Source organism: Vanessa cardui, chromosome 3, assembly GCF_905220365.1.
Source record: "Vanessa cardui chromosome 3, ilVanCard2.1, whole genome shotgun sequence".
Taxonomy (NCBI): Eukaryota; Metazoa; Arthropoda; class Insecta; order Lepidoptera; family Nymphalidae; genus Vanessa; species Vanessa cardui.
This window is the reverse complement of record NC_061125.1, coordinates 336,906-356,280: the sequence shown is the minus strand read 5'-3', so window position 1 is coordinate 356,280 and position 19,375 is coordinate 336,906. Positions and strand designations below refer to the sequence as shown.

The following is a 19,375-nucleotide window of genomic DNA, read 5'->3' as shown; positions in this document are numbered from 1 at the left end:
TACTTTTTAGAGCATTTTTTTTTCTCTTTTGAAGTTGGTTTTTTTTTGTCAAAATTGTTGTTTATTCAACATTTAAAAAATACAATCATATTAGTATATTATATGTAATTCTTCTTCCAGGCAGGATACTGCCTGGAAGTCAACAGGTATTAATTCCATTTTATCATCTACAAAATGTTTTATCGAATAATATGCCTTTTTTTATGAATGTATTTTTTATAAAATATATTTTTTTAAAATAACGCCGACTTCAAAGTGATCACTAAAAAGTAATTTCATAATTTGATTTAAACACGTATATATTTATTTTACTCTCTTTAGTGTTATTTTCGCAAAATCGAAAGTCAAAATTAAAAGTCCTTATGTAACAAATGGTTATTAGTTGATTTTTTCAAAAAGCGCTGAACCTATTTCGATAAAGCTTATATGGGACCACTTCTGGAGCAAGACATACCAAACAATAACATAACAAAAGAAAAAAAAGAACCTGTACTTTTCTTCATAAAAGCTACGAAGAGGAATATAAATCCATATATCAATGTTGAAAGAACTATTTCCTAACTGCTAGTAATTGAGGACTTACATCTTCCATCATCAGTTCAGCAGTACAATATTATGATTGCCAGAAGCAAATGCCATTATAACTTCAGAAAATATGTAAAACGCGGTACATGTGCCTATAAAATTTGAGGGTTTCCCTCGATATCTCCAGGATCACATCATCAGACTCTAATATCCTCATCATGGTACCATTCCAGGAGTATTTTCTTTCGAACTAAAAAAAACATCAAAATCGGTTTATAAATGGCGTAGTAATCGGCGAACAAACATAACAAAAGTATATGTATAATATATACGGATCGAATTGAGAACATTCCTTTTTTTTGAAGTCGCTTAACCAACGATTTGAGTTTAAGGAACGGGTTAAAAATAAATTTTATTATAGAAACGGATACCTCGCCCCAAGAAAGATTTATTGACTGTGGATTCGGGTCTTGGCGTTATAAGTTTATCTTTACTTCTAGTGCATATACAATGATTATCACTGATTTTATCAAAGTGATCAATGTTACTGTGAATATACATAATATTGTTGTATATATATTGCGACCACTTTGTTAAAAACATCCCGAAGAGAGTCTCTAGCTACAAGCTTATAAATAGACCGGATTGCTCTCCTTTGTAAAATTAAGACAGATTCAGATCCGACCGCCACAGGTTCGACATCGAGAACGTGGCCGCGAACATCGTGGCATTCATGGTCTTGCCGGAAGGTGACGAGGAAAAGCTGAAGCAAGCCGTGGCCACCGTGGGGCCCATCTCTGCCATCATCGACGCCAGCCAGGTGTCCTTCCAGCTCTACTATTCTGGAGTCTACTACGACGAGCACTGCTCCTCTAGCAACCAAAACCACGAAGTGAGTCGGAAAGCCCTACTGACTCGTTATTTAACATTTGTTTTAATAAAATAAAAGTTTAGTGATATTATTAGTAAGATGGTAGAGGTAGTGGTAGTGGTAGAGTAATCTCCGCATCTTAATTACTTTACACTGAGTCTAATGAAAGTGGTCTACCTAAACTCATCCTACACACACTACTAGCTGATTCACTGCGGTTGTGAAGTGATAATGATAACAGTTCATTTAAATATTTCGAATCAATCTCTCCGATCGTTCCAGCTGCTTAGCGCTCCTATCACGCATTATTCATATCCTGTATTCATTATTCATACTGTATTAATACAATTGTATATTAATTACGAATAGGATTGATTGATTTGCCCCTCTGAAATCATTTAGAGTTACTATAGTTAGGTCCTGGTATTGTGGTTAATCTCGGTCCGCCCCTCTGCAGGCGCTTGTGGTGGGCTGCGGTATAGACTAAGAGGGCGGTGACTACTTGCTCGTGAAGAACTCGTGGGGAGCCTCGTGGGGCGAGCTCGGCTACATCAGGATGGCGCGCAACCGCGACAACAACTGCGGCATCGCCTCATTTACCACCTACCCGATCATCTGACGTGATGATTGTGGGTCTTAATACGCCCGACGTGAAGCGGACTTAGATTGCTAGCGTTTAGTTAATAATTATTGGTTATTAATTCACGGTATCTTCGATTCTTGTCAGAATAATAATAATAATTAACCTAAACACAAGTTGTCATATTATTATCGTAAATAAATTATAACTAAAGATAAGAAATTATGTAAGTTAAAATTTATTATTTTAATATTATTATTAAAACTTATTAAACTTAATATAAAAATAAATAATGTAATTTAATTATATAAATAAAGCTGTTTGTCAAACCAAACTTAACGCGTGACATACGTGACTTTAATTACCTTTTCCTCGAAACACAATTAAAAGAAAAGTCCTATAAACAATTTGTGTTAACCTACATCACATACAGCGTATCTGCATCTCCGATAGAATTAAACACGATCTGAATGTTTTAATATTAATAGCTTTCTTTCCTTACCTATCCATCACAAGATCGTTTTGTTCACATTGGAATATTAACAAACACAATACCAAGGGAACCTTCGGCTTTTTTATACAGAATATAGTTTTTTTGTATTTTTTTTACGTAATCCATACATCCGTCTTCTTTCGGGCCGAGAGATTGCCCGAAAAGGCCTGTGACGCTTTGGTCCGAATGTACAGGACAGGGGATGTCAGAAGCGTGTTTACCGATTACCCCCAATTGAGCGAGATCAGCTCTAAGGTATATAAATACATTATTTCAGTCGCCGCAGACAGGCAGAGCTCAGATCTGAGTTAGGCTTGCATTTGTTCAACGACTTAGCCCTTGCAGTTTGTAAGCATGTTCCAAGGCTGCCGTCTATTGTATATGAATAAATTAAGGTAAGACATAGCAATAAATTATATCTTTGTAAATAATATTTCGTATTATTTTCGAAACTCGTATTTTTTTTTACAATCGTGAAATTTTAATTTAGATAACACAATGAGAAACTTGGCTGTGCTGTTGGTGGCGGTGGTGGTGGTCAGTGCCGACAGCTTCGTCGACCTCATCCGCGAGGATTGCAGCGCCTTCAAGGTAAAAAAAACTACGTACCCAGATATAACTTCAGTATTGAAATTCAATGTACAATAATTGCAATATAAAAGAAATCGAACACAGGAAATCGTACGAAAACGAGACCAGCACGAGTTCCTGCACACCATCGACGGTTTCAACAGCACCGCCAAGTACACTCAGTACACCAACACTGATATTCTTATTATTGCAAAATAAGATTCAGCGAACTTCGGACACTCCGCTGTCTAGATCCAAACCAAACCCCATGAACAATCACTACTTTCATTTATTAATTGGACTTATCTAACAAATCCGGGTAATGCTGTATACGCCAAACAATATATATTTATATAGATTTAAATTTGAGTTGACCCAAAGCGTTGATATCGGCAGGCGAGCATTCTACCACTGAACCTATCGGGGGAGTCGAGATGGCCCAGTGGTTCGAACGCGTGCATCTTAACCGATGATTGCGGGTTCAAACCCAGGCAAACACCGCTGTTTCATGTGCTTAATTTGTCTTTATAATTCATCTCGTGCTCTGCGGTGAAGGAAAACATCGTGAGGAAACCTGCATGTGACAAATATCATAGAAATTCTGCAACATGCGGTATTCCACCAACCCGCAATGGAACAGCGTGGTGGAATATGTTCCAAACCTTCTCCTCAAAGGGAGAGGAGGCCTTTAGCCCGGCAGTGGGAATTTAAAGGCTGTTGTTGTTGTTTTTGTTGATATCGGATGTTCAAAGACTGCGTGACGCCATGAACTGCTTTTGGATGTATTTGCTCGCTTCAGTTCTCGGAAAGGCGCTTTCTGCCGTGATTAGTATGAGCTAGACATAGGCGAGTGACTTAGTTTGACCTAAGGTACATTGCCTTGTCGACTATCGTCGGTTTCTCTTTAGAGCCGAATCCCCATATGAGTAACATTGTGTGATTAATGACATCATCTGCAAGTCTAAATTTATTTTAACAAACATTTATTTATTTATATCTGCACACGAGTTGTCCCTGATGAGGTTATCCTCTGCAAATAACTTTTTCCTTACTGTATTAATAATTATTATAATCATATTATTAATTATAATAATCACTCTTACGGAATGATTATAATAATTAATTCTTGTTCCGGGGTCGATTATATGTATATTTTTGATACTTTATCCCCGAGGAAGTAACAAAAATTTTGAACTAAATTTGAAAAGTATCAAGACCGTGTTTAGCTTTATCACCTAAAAAGTCACTCGAAAACACAAACACAAATTTTAGACAGTGCATGTTTCCAACAACGTAACATATGTTTACTGGGAACCCCGCAGTGCTTTGAGCACATTTGTGGAATATATAGCGTACATGTGTTGACCCACTTGCCCCGTCAGGGAAGAGGTTTTAAGAAACAAATCACTACGAAAAAGATGAAGCGAGCCAAAAATGCAAATATTAATAATATTTTTAAATTGCGTCTTAGTTCATATATATATATTTGTTCTGTTTGTTCATATATTTATATATTTTAATCATGGCTTTTGTTTGATTATAAATATAAAAGTTTTAATTAATATAATAAAAAAGTTGTTTGTAACAATAAATTTGTTTTATTATTAAATACATTACTTTCAAAATAAAAACTGGACCAGTTTAAAATACAATCACTATACTTATTATTTAGATAAGATTAATATTTAATAAAGTAGATATATATAAAAACATATTAAAGGTTAAAATAAACTAACTATATCCTATTCAATAAACAACTTAGCATGGCTATTCTTAGGATTCACTTTGGTTACCAACAGAGGCAATGGGTGTGGGATCTTGCATAATTTTATCATCTCCATTATCATATGCAGCGGTAAGTGGTGATGGTGGTAAGACTAGCTTGCAAAGCTATATCTTATAATACACAACATGCCATTATAATGTTGCTAGCTACACGAGGACGATAGAGAAGAACCCTGTCACTAAAGCAAAGATCTCCACTGTACTTTGAGTAATACAAAACAGCGCTCTTGAGCTTGCACATGCATTTGAGTGTACCTTCCCTAAAGCCGTGAACTGCATTGAGGATAGTTGTCATCGGCCAAGGGCGTTGTGGATATCCAGAGTAACCTGAAAATTAGTTAATAATTTTAGTTAGTCACAAGTAAACTGCTATTGATTGGATTTATTACACCGGAAGAGCCAAAGCTTCTTTGTAACCTGGTAAATTAAAATGTTATGTTTATTAAATGCACTTGATAATTTAAATATTGTAATGTTTAATCACTCTTGTTTTATAAAAGCTGTATCTTGTTGAGTTTTCCTATACATGATCCATTTTTCTATGATAGCAGTGGTTCCAAGCATCAAAAGCTTCTAATGCATGCATAATCGTTGGGCAAGATTAGTGACACCATCATTTCGCTGATTTAGTTAGGAAACTAAAAGTGCACAGCACCTACAAAAACGCAAAAATTAAGGAAATGAACATGATGATAGATAAGTCCAATAAAAGGTTATACAATATTATAGAAATATTGTTAGCAATATTTATTATTTTTTGGTATTTAAAATATTATTATTATATATTTATGCACACAAAATATACAATAATGTGTATAAATATATACTTAATAATATGTCGCACACTTTATGTTAACTGTTAAGTCTGAATGTGTTTATTATTACATGAGTAAATGTAGTGACTGCTTATAGTCCATAATAATTAAAAAAAAATATTTTTACGAAGTCTTGTGTCGTAAATCACGACAAAGGGCTTCGAAAATAGTTTTGTCTAGCCGAAATTACTGCAAAAATAAAGTAGCCGGCATTTTGCGTATTTTCTCTGATCGCATTGATGATTTATGTTTTTTTTTTCGGCGCCTAAGCCTCACTTTTTTATTATGAGCACATCACAACATATTTAAAGTAAGCATTAAAAAGGTAACATTGTTTCAAAATTGGGTTTAATAAACAAAACACTTGTCAGTCATCACATAAGACGCCATTTTTTTACCGTTAACTATTGGGTCTTTATGATCGCTTATATAGTAATCGATCAAAAACTTCGACATCGTTTCGTCAGCGCTTGTCACAACTGCATCTTGGGTACCACTTTGTATGGATTTTCTTTGTAGAAACGATTACATTCAATTCTGTCTGTACTGAGCCTCGTGGATTTAGTCGTAATAATGGTAAGAGACCTTATGGATTAGTTTATTCGGTTCCATGTTAAGAGCCGGTGCCGCTGCGGAAAAAACTGTAGCAAAAAAAGAATCTCAATATTCTTTTGTCATATTACTTTTATGCCCATTGGCTGTCGAAATTCCAGCCTGAACATTACACCATGAGGAGATAGTCTCATTAAGGTGAGTACGATGGCACCAGCCCTTAAGGTACTAAAACTTATCTACCACTGATAAAATGTAACAAACTCAAAAGGATCACAGTGTATGCAGAAGATACAAAATTGTGAATTGTTTAATATCTAGTCTCACAATCGATAAGCAAGTGTTCGGCCACATCAGGAGGAGGTCACTGGGCTGACGAACTATGGTAAGAACTGTGAAAGGAATATATGAACGTAAGTAGAAAACAACGCGACCACACCTCTCCCACTACGGTCATTACTAGCGGATCCCAGAAAACGGGCCACGGGTGAGATATCGATGATAAACAAGGCTTTAACCATGATTCGGAGTTGAAGTATAATGAGCCGGAGCCCTTTGAGCATTGATCGGATGATTACGCAATCAAAAAAGTTGTATGTACCAAATATTTGTCTTCAGTGTAAGTATACCAAATTCGATACATTGTAAATAGGAAATACCACTATCAGTGAAACTGCGGTTTCAAGTCAGACATTTTTAACAGTAACAACCAGAAATTTCCTATTGGATTTCCAGCAAATTTATTTTGCATTTCCGTTCTTCATACTGTTTTGTCAAAATCTTCATCGGTTTTTCCTCTATTATGTACGCAAACGGGATGAATCTAACATTCAACGTAGATGACCTACGGTTTGTTGATGTTTCATGTTCTACATACAGTACACCGGTGCAACGTACTAGCAAACAAGCTAAACGAGATCTGAGCTTGACACTTTTGCACTCACTACTAATACCTTACGTTATAATGTGGAAGGCAATGAAACAGGTAGTTTTTGCGAAAAATTTAATGTACATTTTTTAATTCTGTCTCATAAATCATGACCAAATGTTTTATTTACTTTAAGGATTGTCTTTAGGAACCTGAGTGCACGTTGTGAATATTAGCTCAGACGAGCGGGTAGGTGGGGGCCGTGGCGACGCCGCAGTGGTTGTTGCGGTTGCGCGCCAACTTCATGTAGCCGAGCATGCCCCACGAGCGTCCCCACGAGTTCTTGATGAGCCAGTAGTCGCCGCCGACCTCATCATAGCCATAGCCCACCACCAGTACCTGCGGACGGACGACGGGTGAGATTATATCGATTATATTTAGTGAAAATTGCGACTCTTCGCATAATAACACGTAATCACCGTAAATTTTGTCTACTTATCATAATATTAAATAATAAAAAATTACTTAGTACTTAAAACTATAAGGCTTCAGCTCTCCAACTCACCGCATGATTGAGCCTGGTGGAGGAACATCTACTGTCGTAGTAGACTCCGGTGGTGTACTTCTGAAAGGACGGCTGGCTGGCGTCGATGGAGACGGAGACAGGCCCTACGGAGGCCACGGCATCCAGCAGCTTCTTCTCGTTACCCTTCGGCAGGTCCACGAAGCCGACGACTTTCGCGCCCACGTTCCTGGGATTGTACCTGCAACAGTCGACGTTAAGCGGCTGGGCCGGCGAGTGTGCGCCATCGCTCAGCACAGCCACCCTCGCGCGCACCTGCAGTTGTCTTCGTCGTCCTCCTCGTAGGGGTAGCTCTCCTCCGTGTCGATGCCTCCGTTGTCGCGGATGTAGGTGAAGGCGTGGGGCACGGAACCGCCATCGCAGCCGTTGTTATCGTAATCTTTCGAGCAGTCGATTAGATTCTGCTCCGACAGCTCTACGAGGACGCCGCTACTGCGGAATTGCTGCCCCTCCAGCGAGCCCGTCTGTGATGGCGGTTAGGTTACAGTTATGTTTCGAGAAGGAATAAAACCAAATAGGGTCGAAAAACAGTTTATACCTCAAATGTGGTTATAATTCATCATGCTCAGGGTTGTCCACCAAAACACGAGCATTTTACATTGGTAGATGATATTTAAACTAAATGAAATGCTCAAATACTCTTCTTTTCCTCTTGCGAGTTACATAAACCATTTGCAACCATAAAACGTTAAGAAGAATAACACTACTTTCTCACACTTGATACTAGCATTTGTTAATGTATAAACTTTAAAACATTATATTGAGATAACTTTCGAAGTATTTGCGTTATTAGCACCAAGACAAAGATAGGATAGTTTGGAAACTTCCGACTCTGAGTTATTATTTAAATTTGGTCATATTGTCAGAACGAGACTCGTTCGCCGTCAACCAACCTAAATGTTCATATCGAACGCTAGGAGTTGCTACAATTACAACGTACACATATTGCACCAAACGAAATATCAATGGGTAACATTTTGTTGCATTGGAATAAGGTGTGTAGGGGGGTGGCGTGGGTGCGGGGGGCGGACACTTACAGCACTGAAGGCCCAGCCGGAACCGCAACTTCCTTGGTCCTTAACTGGGGTGACGGCGCCCTCCGTGCGCCAGTCCATAAACTTCGGTGCCGCCAAGTTGTTGGGAGACAGGAACGTCACACCGCGTAGAGCTTTTCCATCCTTAAGTCTGCCAACAGACAACTCACACCTGATTACCGGCTCTCAGTCCATTGCACAGCTTTTAAAAAAAAATAGTAGTTATTCCCTTTTATAAGAAATAACTAATATTATTTTTTAACCCACCATTTAAGCCAGCGCTTGTGTTAGGTGTAAGATAATAGAACTTTGTGACCTCTCTTAGGCCTTCCTTTGTGTGCAACATGAAACACTGCTTAGGAAGCTACGCTACTACTGCATTAAGAACGCACTCAATCTGTTGGTTGGGTGGTTGATGTTTACAGTTTAAGGTCTCCTAGGACTCCGATACATATGGAGGACCCTCAACAGCATATTCTTGGTCCATCTCTCTTGGTCACTTCTATAAATGGCCTACCTTATGTTTTGGATGACAAGCACAATAAAGTATTACTTGCTGGGTCAACGTGTGTACAAGGTATACGTGTTCGTTTTTTTTTTGAGTTAGAAAGACGCCAAACATTATCTGACGGCGCAGCCAAATTGCATTCTCTTTCGAAAATACAATTTGGCTTCAATACATTGCATTGCATAAAGCCAATAATTTACTGTTCAATAGTAAAAAAACTTATTATCTAATTTGTGACTTCTAATGTCACATATTTATGTTTAATTATAAACATATGTGTCACTTTACATTCTACGAGACGCCCCTGATACTACGATTAATGGGTTGGCGAGTAGACTGCGTGATACAGAATTCGCCGCTAAGAGAATTAAATTTTTAAATACAAACTTTATTAATGCGATATATAACATGAGACCAAAGGTTATTTCAAACGAGAGTTTATAATCTCGCCTGTAGCTTTTCAACAGAGATGTATGTTCGTAAAAATATAAAAGACTTTCGTAGAAATTTCTATTAGTTTGGGAACAAGCGTGCACTCACTTGGCGGTGCGGTTGAAGCCGTTCAAGGTGGCGAACTCGTGGTGCAGCAGGTCGGAGTACTTGTTGACGCCGACGCGGTAGGTCTCCTGGCCGCGCTCGAAGCGCCGGTTGTGCTCCTCCGCCTTCAGCTTGTTCTCGGCGAAGATCTTCATTCGGAACTTTTCCTCCGTCTCGTTTGCGTACGATTTCTTGTGTTCCCGCTAATGCAGACGATCGTTTCATTGTTACTTTCATATGTTGCGAAAACTACTTTGGTATATACACATACATACTTTTAGGACGATATGTATAAAGTTATACAAATAAACTACTGAAACTTTTATTAATTTGAGCGATACTAGGCTCATGAATTAAGTTTTGTTTACCTTGAAGGCGTTCCATTCATCGCGGACGAAGTCGGCGAAGCTGTCGGCACTGACCACCGCCACCACCACCACCAGCACAGCCAGGCTCTTCATCTGCATTCAAAATTTCGCAAATATTACTGTTACTGAAAAGCGAGTCTCAATAAAATGGCAAATATACTTGTACATAGTGATAGTTTCTAGCTGCTAGCGTTCTTGCCACATTTCCACACACTTAAAGACTTAATTTAATATGTTTTATGTAAACAAAGTTATTATTCCATGCTTGTACTACGAATAACCCTTGCATTATGAAAAAAATATAATTAATAAGAAAAAAACAGGGTGCAAGCTGAATATCGAACTTATCCTAAATTACTGTCGTGGCCCTCAGTTGAGCCTGCTTATTTATTGGTGCGATTTATAAATTATAAAAATATTATTCTCTCCTTCTTACCTTAATTTTTATACAGTAGACGGCAGCCGCGGAACACGCTTAGAATCTTGTGTTAACTCGTTACACAAATGCAAGCCTTACTCAGATGAGAGTCCTGCTTGACTGCGGCGACTGAATTAATTTACTTGATTTATATACATAGCTCAGAGTTGACTTCGCTCGAGTGGGCGTTACCATTAATCACGCCTCACACCCCCTACTCACGGACCGAAGAATCACGAGCCTTTTCGGTACAACCTCTCGTGGCAACGGAGGGAGAGATTAGGCGACAGAGGGGTAAAATCACACTTACGTAAAAAAAAAAAGATATGCTGCATAGAAACCGAAGGTTCCCTTACTATTGTGTTACTTAATATTCCCATGTAAACAAAATGATCTTGTCATGGTAGATAAGGAAAGAAAGATCTTCCATTATTAATATTAAAACATTCAGATTGTTTTCAATTCTATCGAAATTCGGAGATGAAGATAGGCTGTATGTGATGTAGGTTAACACAAATTGTTTACAGGATTTTTCTTTTAATTGTGTTTCAAGGAAAAAGTAATTAAAGCCATGTATGTCACGCGTTAAGAATAGTTTATTTTATTTTCTCTACATAAAAACATATTCTAATCTACTCTATTCTAAAATTAAATTAAATACTTAATTGTTATTTTTACATAAATTCCGTAATTAACAATAATAAATATGACGAACTCCATGGTGGAATAGTGTGTACGCAGGTTTTCATGGGTACCTCGATGGCCTAGTCGATGTAGAAAAAGTTCATTAGTTTTCTATGATGTCTTGGGTTGGTTACTTCTAATTTTCTATAACACAAGTGCTTGAGTTACTTACATTGAGGTCTGACTAATGTTTCTGATGTTGTCCAGTGTATTAATGATTTATTTAAAAACAATACAAGTGACACGACTTGGTCCAGGAGTTACTAACAAGCTATGTTATTGATCTAGCTTAAATATAGACGATTACTTCGCAAAATATAAGGAACGTGTACTCTATTAGGTTTACAACTTATTTGCATAATAACAGGATTAACATAATAACATAATAACAGGATAGTTATGCTCGCACTTTCTGTAAATAATAAGGAGGTGCTTTGGATTAGAATAAAATCTTCAGTTTTTTTTCTAGCTATAGGTTTGCAGACGAGCATATGAGGCACCTGATGGTAAGTGGTCAGCACCGCCTATACACATGCCACTGTTAGAAATATTAACCATTCCTTACATCGCAAATGCGCCACCAATCTTTGGAAGTAAGATATTATGTTCCTTGTGCCTGTAGTTACACTGGCTCACTCACACTTCAAACCGGAACACAACAATACTATGTACACTTATTTGACGGTAGAATATCTGATGAGTGGTTGGTACCTACCCAGACGGTACAAAGCCCTACCACCAAGTAAACAGTTAAGGTAAAGCTTATTAATGCTCTTTAATCTTCGTGAGCTCTAATTGCATCAATTATTATTAATTTGCAAACATTGGTAAAGCGCTTGCAGTGAGCTGAGTGTCAATCTATCTTGGTTATCCATCCAATTTATTGGCTTGTCTTTCAACACGGACTTTAAACTCTTAGGAATACGACATTGTTTCGTATAAGCAGGGTGTCATTTAGGTTTTAAAATAATATTCGTTACATATATTTCGGCTGCAGCGCTTATCACCCGGTAAATGAAAGATGACGGCATGTTTTCAACAAATAATTTTATTTTACCTTTTAAGCGCATTTGAGGGATCCAATTGCAATTGTGATAATAATGTTTTTGTATCACACAAGCATTTAATTATTCAGGGAACGAAACAAAATCAATAATATTATTTTTTTATTTTTTATTTACATATCCGGACTGCGTAAATTAACATGTGCAAGTTGAGCATTGAACTAGTTCCACTGCTTGCTTTTGATGCTGCTACTCGCCACAACACTCGGCGTTATTCTACTACCATCTGACTGATCAACTTTATTTTTATTTTTTTACGAAAAATTCTGAGATGGGTATCGAATCTTGTGGTGGAACATCTGAATGTTTCTGAGAAGGCTAGCGCTGCGCCAATAGTGTATAATATTTACTTTAAGGGGCTCCAAGTGAGCGACATCTAAAGGCGCTACAAGAGAGGCATCTAACTAAAGCTTTAGCGTCTAAGCGACAGCGTCTTCTTCTAACAAGTGTAGTAGTGAAGTCCTGAACTTTATTTTTTGACGATCTTCATTGAATTTTAAAATGATGGAGTTGTTCAAAATTTCACAGATCATGCCCACCTGACGGTAAAAAGTCAACGATCTACCCAAAGACGTTCCGATTCTCGCCTCTGCTCCGCCAATCTTGAGAAATTAGCTGCCACAACCCATCTACACAATATATAAATATTATTGTGTTGTTAATAATCAATATATTCTAGTTAGTACCTACTAACTATACCTACCCAAACTCTTGAGCGGAAGGGGATCAAGAGTTTGGGTTTTGCCCGGGACCGGATACGTATATTTCCGTTTCAGTGCTAGGCATATTTATAAATAGCGCTCAATGGAGAGGTCAACGATGTGTAACCTCAATGAATCAAGTTAATTAATTTACCCGTCGCAGTCAAATATAAATCACGCCTGATTGTAACTTGCATTTGTTTAGCCCTTGCGGTTTCTAGGCGTGTTCCGTTGCTGCCGTCTACTATAAATTAAGGTAAGGCAGATCAATTAATTTATAGTTTATAAGCCACACATACCTATATCTTTGTATTGCACGCTTCGAATCAGCGTATGACTCCATTGCGTGTTACATATTGTCTCGTATGATTAGATGAAAACCAAACCAAACAATAGCTTTGTTACAATTAAAACAAATCATTTCCGTAAGGCGCAAGACTGGTCGCTTAAATTTATAACAATTGTTACCAGTGACTTTTATTAATAAATCTACAAAAATCACAACCGTCATTAATATCATAATTTATTAATATATGGGTAGTTATAAAAAGTAGCAATTATTGATACCACAGGTTGTATAGAAAATTACTTTGGACATCTTATTTGCTTGAATACTTCAGAAAATCGGTCGCTGTTTACGAAAATATTATGAATATTAATGAACACAGATTTCTTAAGAATTTTTTATTTTATTATGCTACAAATTATGACTGATTATGTTTACACGGAGGATTACACGGAGGATTACAAATAAAATCATACTGTATTTCCAGTAAATATATTACTATTAAGCCTCTGTGTTACCACATATTTACGTATATTTAAAGAACGTAATTTATGTTCTTTATAGATATTTTAATCAAGCACCTCTCGACAGGTTACAGTCCCATTATTTAGAACAACCGATATCGATCTTTAGTAACGGAGATATCTTTTAAACGAAGCCAGAAGAAAAAAAATAAAGGTCTTCTTTAACGTACTGTTTAGTATTGGTGAATCGACATTGATGTAGGCAACGTTTTATACCAGGGCAGTTTATTGCCAGCACTGCTTTTGCATTTTGTATAAAAGATTGGTTCCCAACTCTTAGCTCTAATTGTAGCAAAAAAATAAAAATACAGTTAAAATATAATCGATATGCCTTTTTTTACAACAGACGTGAAGTATTTAATGTAAATAACACAATGAAGAGCCTGGCTGTGCTGGTGATGGTGGTGGTAGTGGTCGTCGCCGACACCTTTACTGACCTTATCAAGGAGGAGTGGAACGCCTTCAAGGTAAACCAAATCCCGTGCTTAGATATTGCGATTTCCGTGATTGATATTATAGATATCAATAACACCATCGTTTGCATTAGCTTCGACATAAGAAATCTTACGAAGACCAGACCGAAGACAAGTTCCGTATGAAGATCTTCGCCGAGAACAAACTTTATATAGAAAAGCACAACCGGCGCTTCGAAAGCGGCCAGGAGACCTACCGCCTCGGAGTCAACAAGTACGCGGACATGCTGCACCACGAGTTCGTGACCATGAACGAGTTCAACAGCAGCGCCAAGTGAGTGCACGGCATCGCTATATAAAAAAACAACAACAACAACAGCCTGTAAATTCCCACTGCTGGGCTAAAGGCCTCCTCTCTCTTTGAGGAGAAGGTTTGGAACATATTTCACCACGCTGTTCCAATGCGGGTTGGTGGAATACACATGGGGCAGAATTTCTATGAAATTTGTCACATGCAGGTTTCCTCACGATGTTTTCCTTCACCGCTGAGCACGAGATGAATTATAAAGACAAATTAAGCACATGAATCAGCGGCGCTTGCCTGGGTTTGAACCCACAATCATCGGGTAAGATGCACGCGTTCTGCGTTCAGATGGCTATATAAAAACCGAAGTAAAATCAAAGTCAATAAGTATATCGATCCTCAAAATTCTACTACACACGGGATTATAAAGTTATCTTTATACACATTTTACTGCAATATTTCAGTATTCCATGAAATGAATGGGTCCTTAGTTTCACACTCAAACTCAAACTTACGAAGTTCCAGTGACCTTGGAATGCTCGCTGTGTAGACCCAAACCACTCAGATTTATATATTTGAATACCTAACAAAGTTAGTCTATTTCTACTTACGCTAAATAACATTATTAACAAGCTGACCGTATTTCCCGCCGAACCTGAATAAAATTAAAAACAATCTGATCACTTGACATAATGACGTTCGGAAAATCAGACAATTAAGTATATAAATGATATAAATTTGTGTTATTCCCTAGTTTCCAAGTTTTGCCTCTGTCGGCTGTTTAATTTAACCCAATTTCAATCAAAATCAAAATCAAAGAATACTTTATTCAAGTGGGCTTTTACAAGCACTTTTGAATCGTCATTTAACAATTAAGTGAAGCTACCACCGGTTCGGAAAGTAGATTCTACCGAGAAGAACCGGCAAGAAACTCAGTAGTTAATACATGTGCTACCTGCATTTCATCATATATCATTATTATATTGATTATTATACATATACAGAAAAAAACATTCACTGCTTTTGCATCTATTTGCTCGCTTGAGTTCGTGAATAACACATTTTCCTCGAGTGATTTAGTTTGACTTCGAAGAAAGCAAAATACATTGACTCGACTTTTCATTAAAACTGAAAACCCCACATGAGTAATGTCTGATATAATTACATGATTTGCAAGTCTAAATTTGTCCAAACAAACATTTATATCTGCACTACTTGTCACTAATGAGCTTACCCTCTATTAATAACTTATATTTTTCCTCGCGCTTATGAAATGACTACAATAATTAATTATAAAATATTGTGTTCGATTATTCATATTTTCGTTTCTTTATCCCTGAGGAAGTAAGCAAGTAAATACATGGAGATACCCATTGGTTCCCGTTGCACTGCATATTGTTACCCCAAAATTTAGCAAATGCAAATACCCGTGCTATGTCACCAACTTTATTACCTAAAGAGACGAGACGAAATCTCGTTAATATAATATTTAATACAATAAATATTGGATTGTCGTGTTCTCAAATATTCTCTCCAATGATTAGCAAGGTAACCTGCAACCTAGAATTGATTTAATTTATTTAAAAAACAGAAATGACTAAGCTTGAAAGCTACAATTGCTTGTACAGCCGACGGCGTACTGAGGCTACTCTGTTCCACCATTTCTGGGTCGATCGAATACAATTAAATTTATATGATTGTATCCTGTCTGAACACTAAGTTATAATTTTGCTATTGTAAAATCGATTGATTTATATACAAATAAAATCTCTAAAGGAATTTAAGAATGCGCCACTAGCATTTGTTGATTCTTCTCTTACACAGTATGTATGTTTATGAAGTTCCGTTCCCGCATCAGTTGTCGAGCGACTTTTGATTTCTGGTAAAACCGAATAACTAAAAAATAGCTTTTGTACCAAAATAGACTAAAATATGGATTATTAGTATAACAAAAAATAAATTTTAATATTATGTCAATGTAAGGGTTTATGCACTTAGCTCTGAGGCAGGCTTAGAGAAGATAGTGAGGAACGTGTGTCTGTCGGCAGACTCGACGAGGGACAAGCTTCAAGCGGCGCCACGTTCGTGTTGCCCGCCAACCTGGCGGTGCCAAAGATGATGGACTGGCGCAAACATGGCGCCGTCACCGATGTCAAGGACCAAGGAAAGTGTGGCTCCAGCTGGGCGTTCAGCACCGTGAGTGTCCGCTTTCCGCACCCACACCACCCTTTTAAACACGACACTGGTTCCAATGACACAAAATGTTACCCATCAATATTAATTTGATGCAACATATGTTATATTTTAATTGCATCAGCTACTTATCTACTATGATCTAAGTGTTCGATATGAACGGTCGTGCTAATTTATATGATACACGTGTGTCCTTCTCCGCCAATGTGACACGTGAAATATATTTAAAAATATTTAGTAGGTTTCGTTTTGTACATTAACAAATACTTGTATTGGGCGTGGGAAATATTCACCTATTTTATCATTCTTTCACCGATACATATACAATATATTTTACATTAAGTAATTTTCACTTTCCTTCATTTTAATTTGACTATGGCTTAATCTATATTTTAAAATTATAAATATTACTGTGTTCTGAAGTTGAGTTTGTGAACGTATAAACGTATAAAGAGCCTATAAACGAAGAAATATTACTCCTTAATATATAATATTTATTTTGATTACCTACTTTAAATATCATCAACTAATATATACACAAGGGTCGTTTTTTTTGAAAAAAAAACGACCCTGAGCGTGAGTTGTGTTTTATTTTACTCGAAGCTAAATGAGAATAACTAATGACGAACTGTGAAATAACAAACACGAAAGCTCCCTTCATCTTCTTTGTGACCTTCATTACAGAAGGTCGTACTCGTCCTGAAATGCTTTTACCGATGTGTCGACTGGCTTCCTCCACACCAATCTGTCTCGGCTAGTCTCAGGGCAGTCGGAATAATAAGTCGCGTTATATTTTGAAGCTGTTCGGACCATCGGGTTACCTACCCGATGGTCCGAACACGTGATCTTTTTTGTCTTTGATTTTTTCTACTGCAACAATCAAATATACTTCAATGAAAATATACTTTATTCAAGTAGGCTTTTACAAGCACTTTTAGATCGTTATTTAACAAATATTTTAAATGAAGCTACAACTTGGTCGGAAAGTAGATTCTACCGAGAAGAATCAGCAAGAAGCTCAATAGTTACTTTTTGCAACATTAAACCGGATCGCAACAATACTGAATAAAGCTCGACCAGCGAGTGATCTATTTATATCTATTCATTTGCCGCAATGTAACTGTAACATGACAATCGCTGCAGACGGGCTCGCTGGAGGCAAAGCACTTCCTCAAAACCGGCTACCTCTGGTCGCTGTCGGAGCAGAATCTGATTGACTGCTCGGGTGCGTACGGAAACAAAGGCTGCAAAGGCGGGTTCGTTGCCAACTCCTTTACATACATCCGTGACAACGGCGGCATCAATACAGAGGAGACCTACCCTTACAAGGGCGTTAGCAGACTGTGCAGGTACGGGCGAGCGTCGGGCGTGCTATGATTGATAAACGATGACCGCTAAATTGAAGCACTAAAATTCTACCATTTCAGGTACGACCCCGACGACGTGGGTGCGACAGTTGTTGGCTTCGTGGACTTGCCGAAGGGTGACGAGAAAACCCTGAAACAAGCCGTGGCCACCGTGGGACCCGTCTCCGTCACAATCGACGCCAGCGAAAGGGCATTCCAGTTCTACACCACTGGAGTCTACTACGAGAAGAAATGCTCTTCCAAAAAAGTAAATCATGCGGTGAGTTGGAGATCTCTATCTCTATTTGTAAACAAAGAAGAGATCAAAAAGTACATTACAATATTATGATGAGTACGATGGTAAGGTATCGTCCGGACCGGTCCGTCCGTACAGCGAATAGAGCGTCCACCCCGATCTCCAGGACACCAAATGCTTCTGCGCCCTCCGTATTTAATATTCTGCTGATAAGGAAGCTTTTCGTAATATAAATATTTTTTAACTTATAAACCCCTGGAAGACTCTAGCGGAGAAGAACTAATGGAAGCACTGTAATCATTGTTATCGTTGCTTACTTGCGTATAGTATAAATATGAAATTGTTCGATTTTTTCAGTTTCCATAATAACATATGATATAATTAATACAGTCGTGCTAATAAACAATTAAATATCGATACATCTTCACTCCTCTGACCGTTCACAGATGCTGGTGGTGGGTTACGGTACGGACGACGAGCACGACGATTACTGGCTCCTGAAGAACTCATGGGGACGCTCGTGGGGAAGACTCGGCTACATGCAGTTGGCGCGCAACCGCGACAACCACTGCGGCGTCGCCACGGCCGCCACCTACCCGCTCGTCTGAGCTGAACAGCCCTTTGTTTATAAGTTTTAACAATCCAAGACCGTAGCGATTCCTGTAGCTGTCTCATATTCCTCGCGTTAGGTGTTAACTTTAAAACTTATAAAAAAAACTTTTATTTGGTCTTTAATTCATGAAAAATAGATCTTCATTTGAGTACGAATATATCATATATTCGTAAACTAATTTAAGCTGTCAATTATGTCTTTGCTTGTTAACCTAAGAGTTTATTGTAAACCTATGTACATATATAAGAAGAAATACAAAAAGACAAACTGATTTTAGAAATCTAAACTTGTGTTTAAAACATTTGAACGAAAAGTAATTCTTAATGATCAAAACCATGCTATTATACCTATTTAATTCAAACCATTTGGTGTTAAAAACCGACTTCAAACAAAACACTATTTTAAAACAAATGAATATCACGAAAAAGTAATAAAAATAATTGCGTATTCAACATATTTTTTAGAGTCTTCCTAAGTTAAATGA

At 37.5% G+C, this 19,375-nt stretch overlaps 4 protein-coding genes across 5 annotated transcripts in view; 3 read left to right on the top strand and 1 right to left on the bottom strand.

The window, feature by feature from the left end:
• The window catches only part of LOC124543625 (cathepsin L-like), a 113,303-nt gene that overhangs the window by 48,862 nt on the left and 45,066 nt on the right, over positions 1 to 19,375 (top strand). The gene's annotated exons all lie outside the window — the stretch shown is intronic.
• On the top strand, positions 744 to 2,015 carry LOC124543837 (cathepsin L-like). Its single transcript, XM_047122159.1, is given in 3 exon segments — positions 744 to 760; positions 1,219 to 1,417; positions 1,854 to 2,015. Coding segments are annotated over 3 exon segments (378 nt in total).
• On the bottom strand, positions 7,297 to 10,650 carry LOC124543631 (procathepsin L-like). Its single transcript, XM_047121888.1, has 7 exons — positions 10,526 to 10,650; positions 10,090 to 10,182; positions 9,725 to 9,924; positions 8,680 to 8,827; positions 7,898 to 8,106; positions 7,625 to 7,823; positions 7,297 to 7,458 (listed from the first exon to the last, which is right to left on the bottom strand). Exons 2-7 carry the CDS (start codon positions 10,180 to 10,182, stop codon positions 7,297 to 7,299), a joined length of 1,011 nt encoding a protein of 336 aa, XP_046977844.1. The 5' UTR covers positions 10,526 to 10,650.
• Positions 13,167 to 19,165, top strand: LOC124543629 (cathepsin L-like). Its single transcript, XM_047121886.1, has 7 exons — positions 13,167 to 13,212; positions 14,113 to 14,233; positions 14,314 to 14,513; positions 16,532 to 16,679; positions 17,820 to 18,025; positions 18,104 to 18,302; positions 18,725 to 19,165. The coding sequence occupies exons 2-7, from the start codon at positions 14,141 to 14,143 to the stop codon at positions 18,884 to 18,886; spliced, it is 1,008 nt and encodes a 335-aa protein (XP_046977842.1). The 5' UTR covers positions 13,167 to 13,212; positions 14,113 to 14,140; the 3' UTR covers positions 18,887 to 19,165.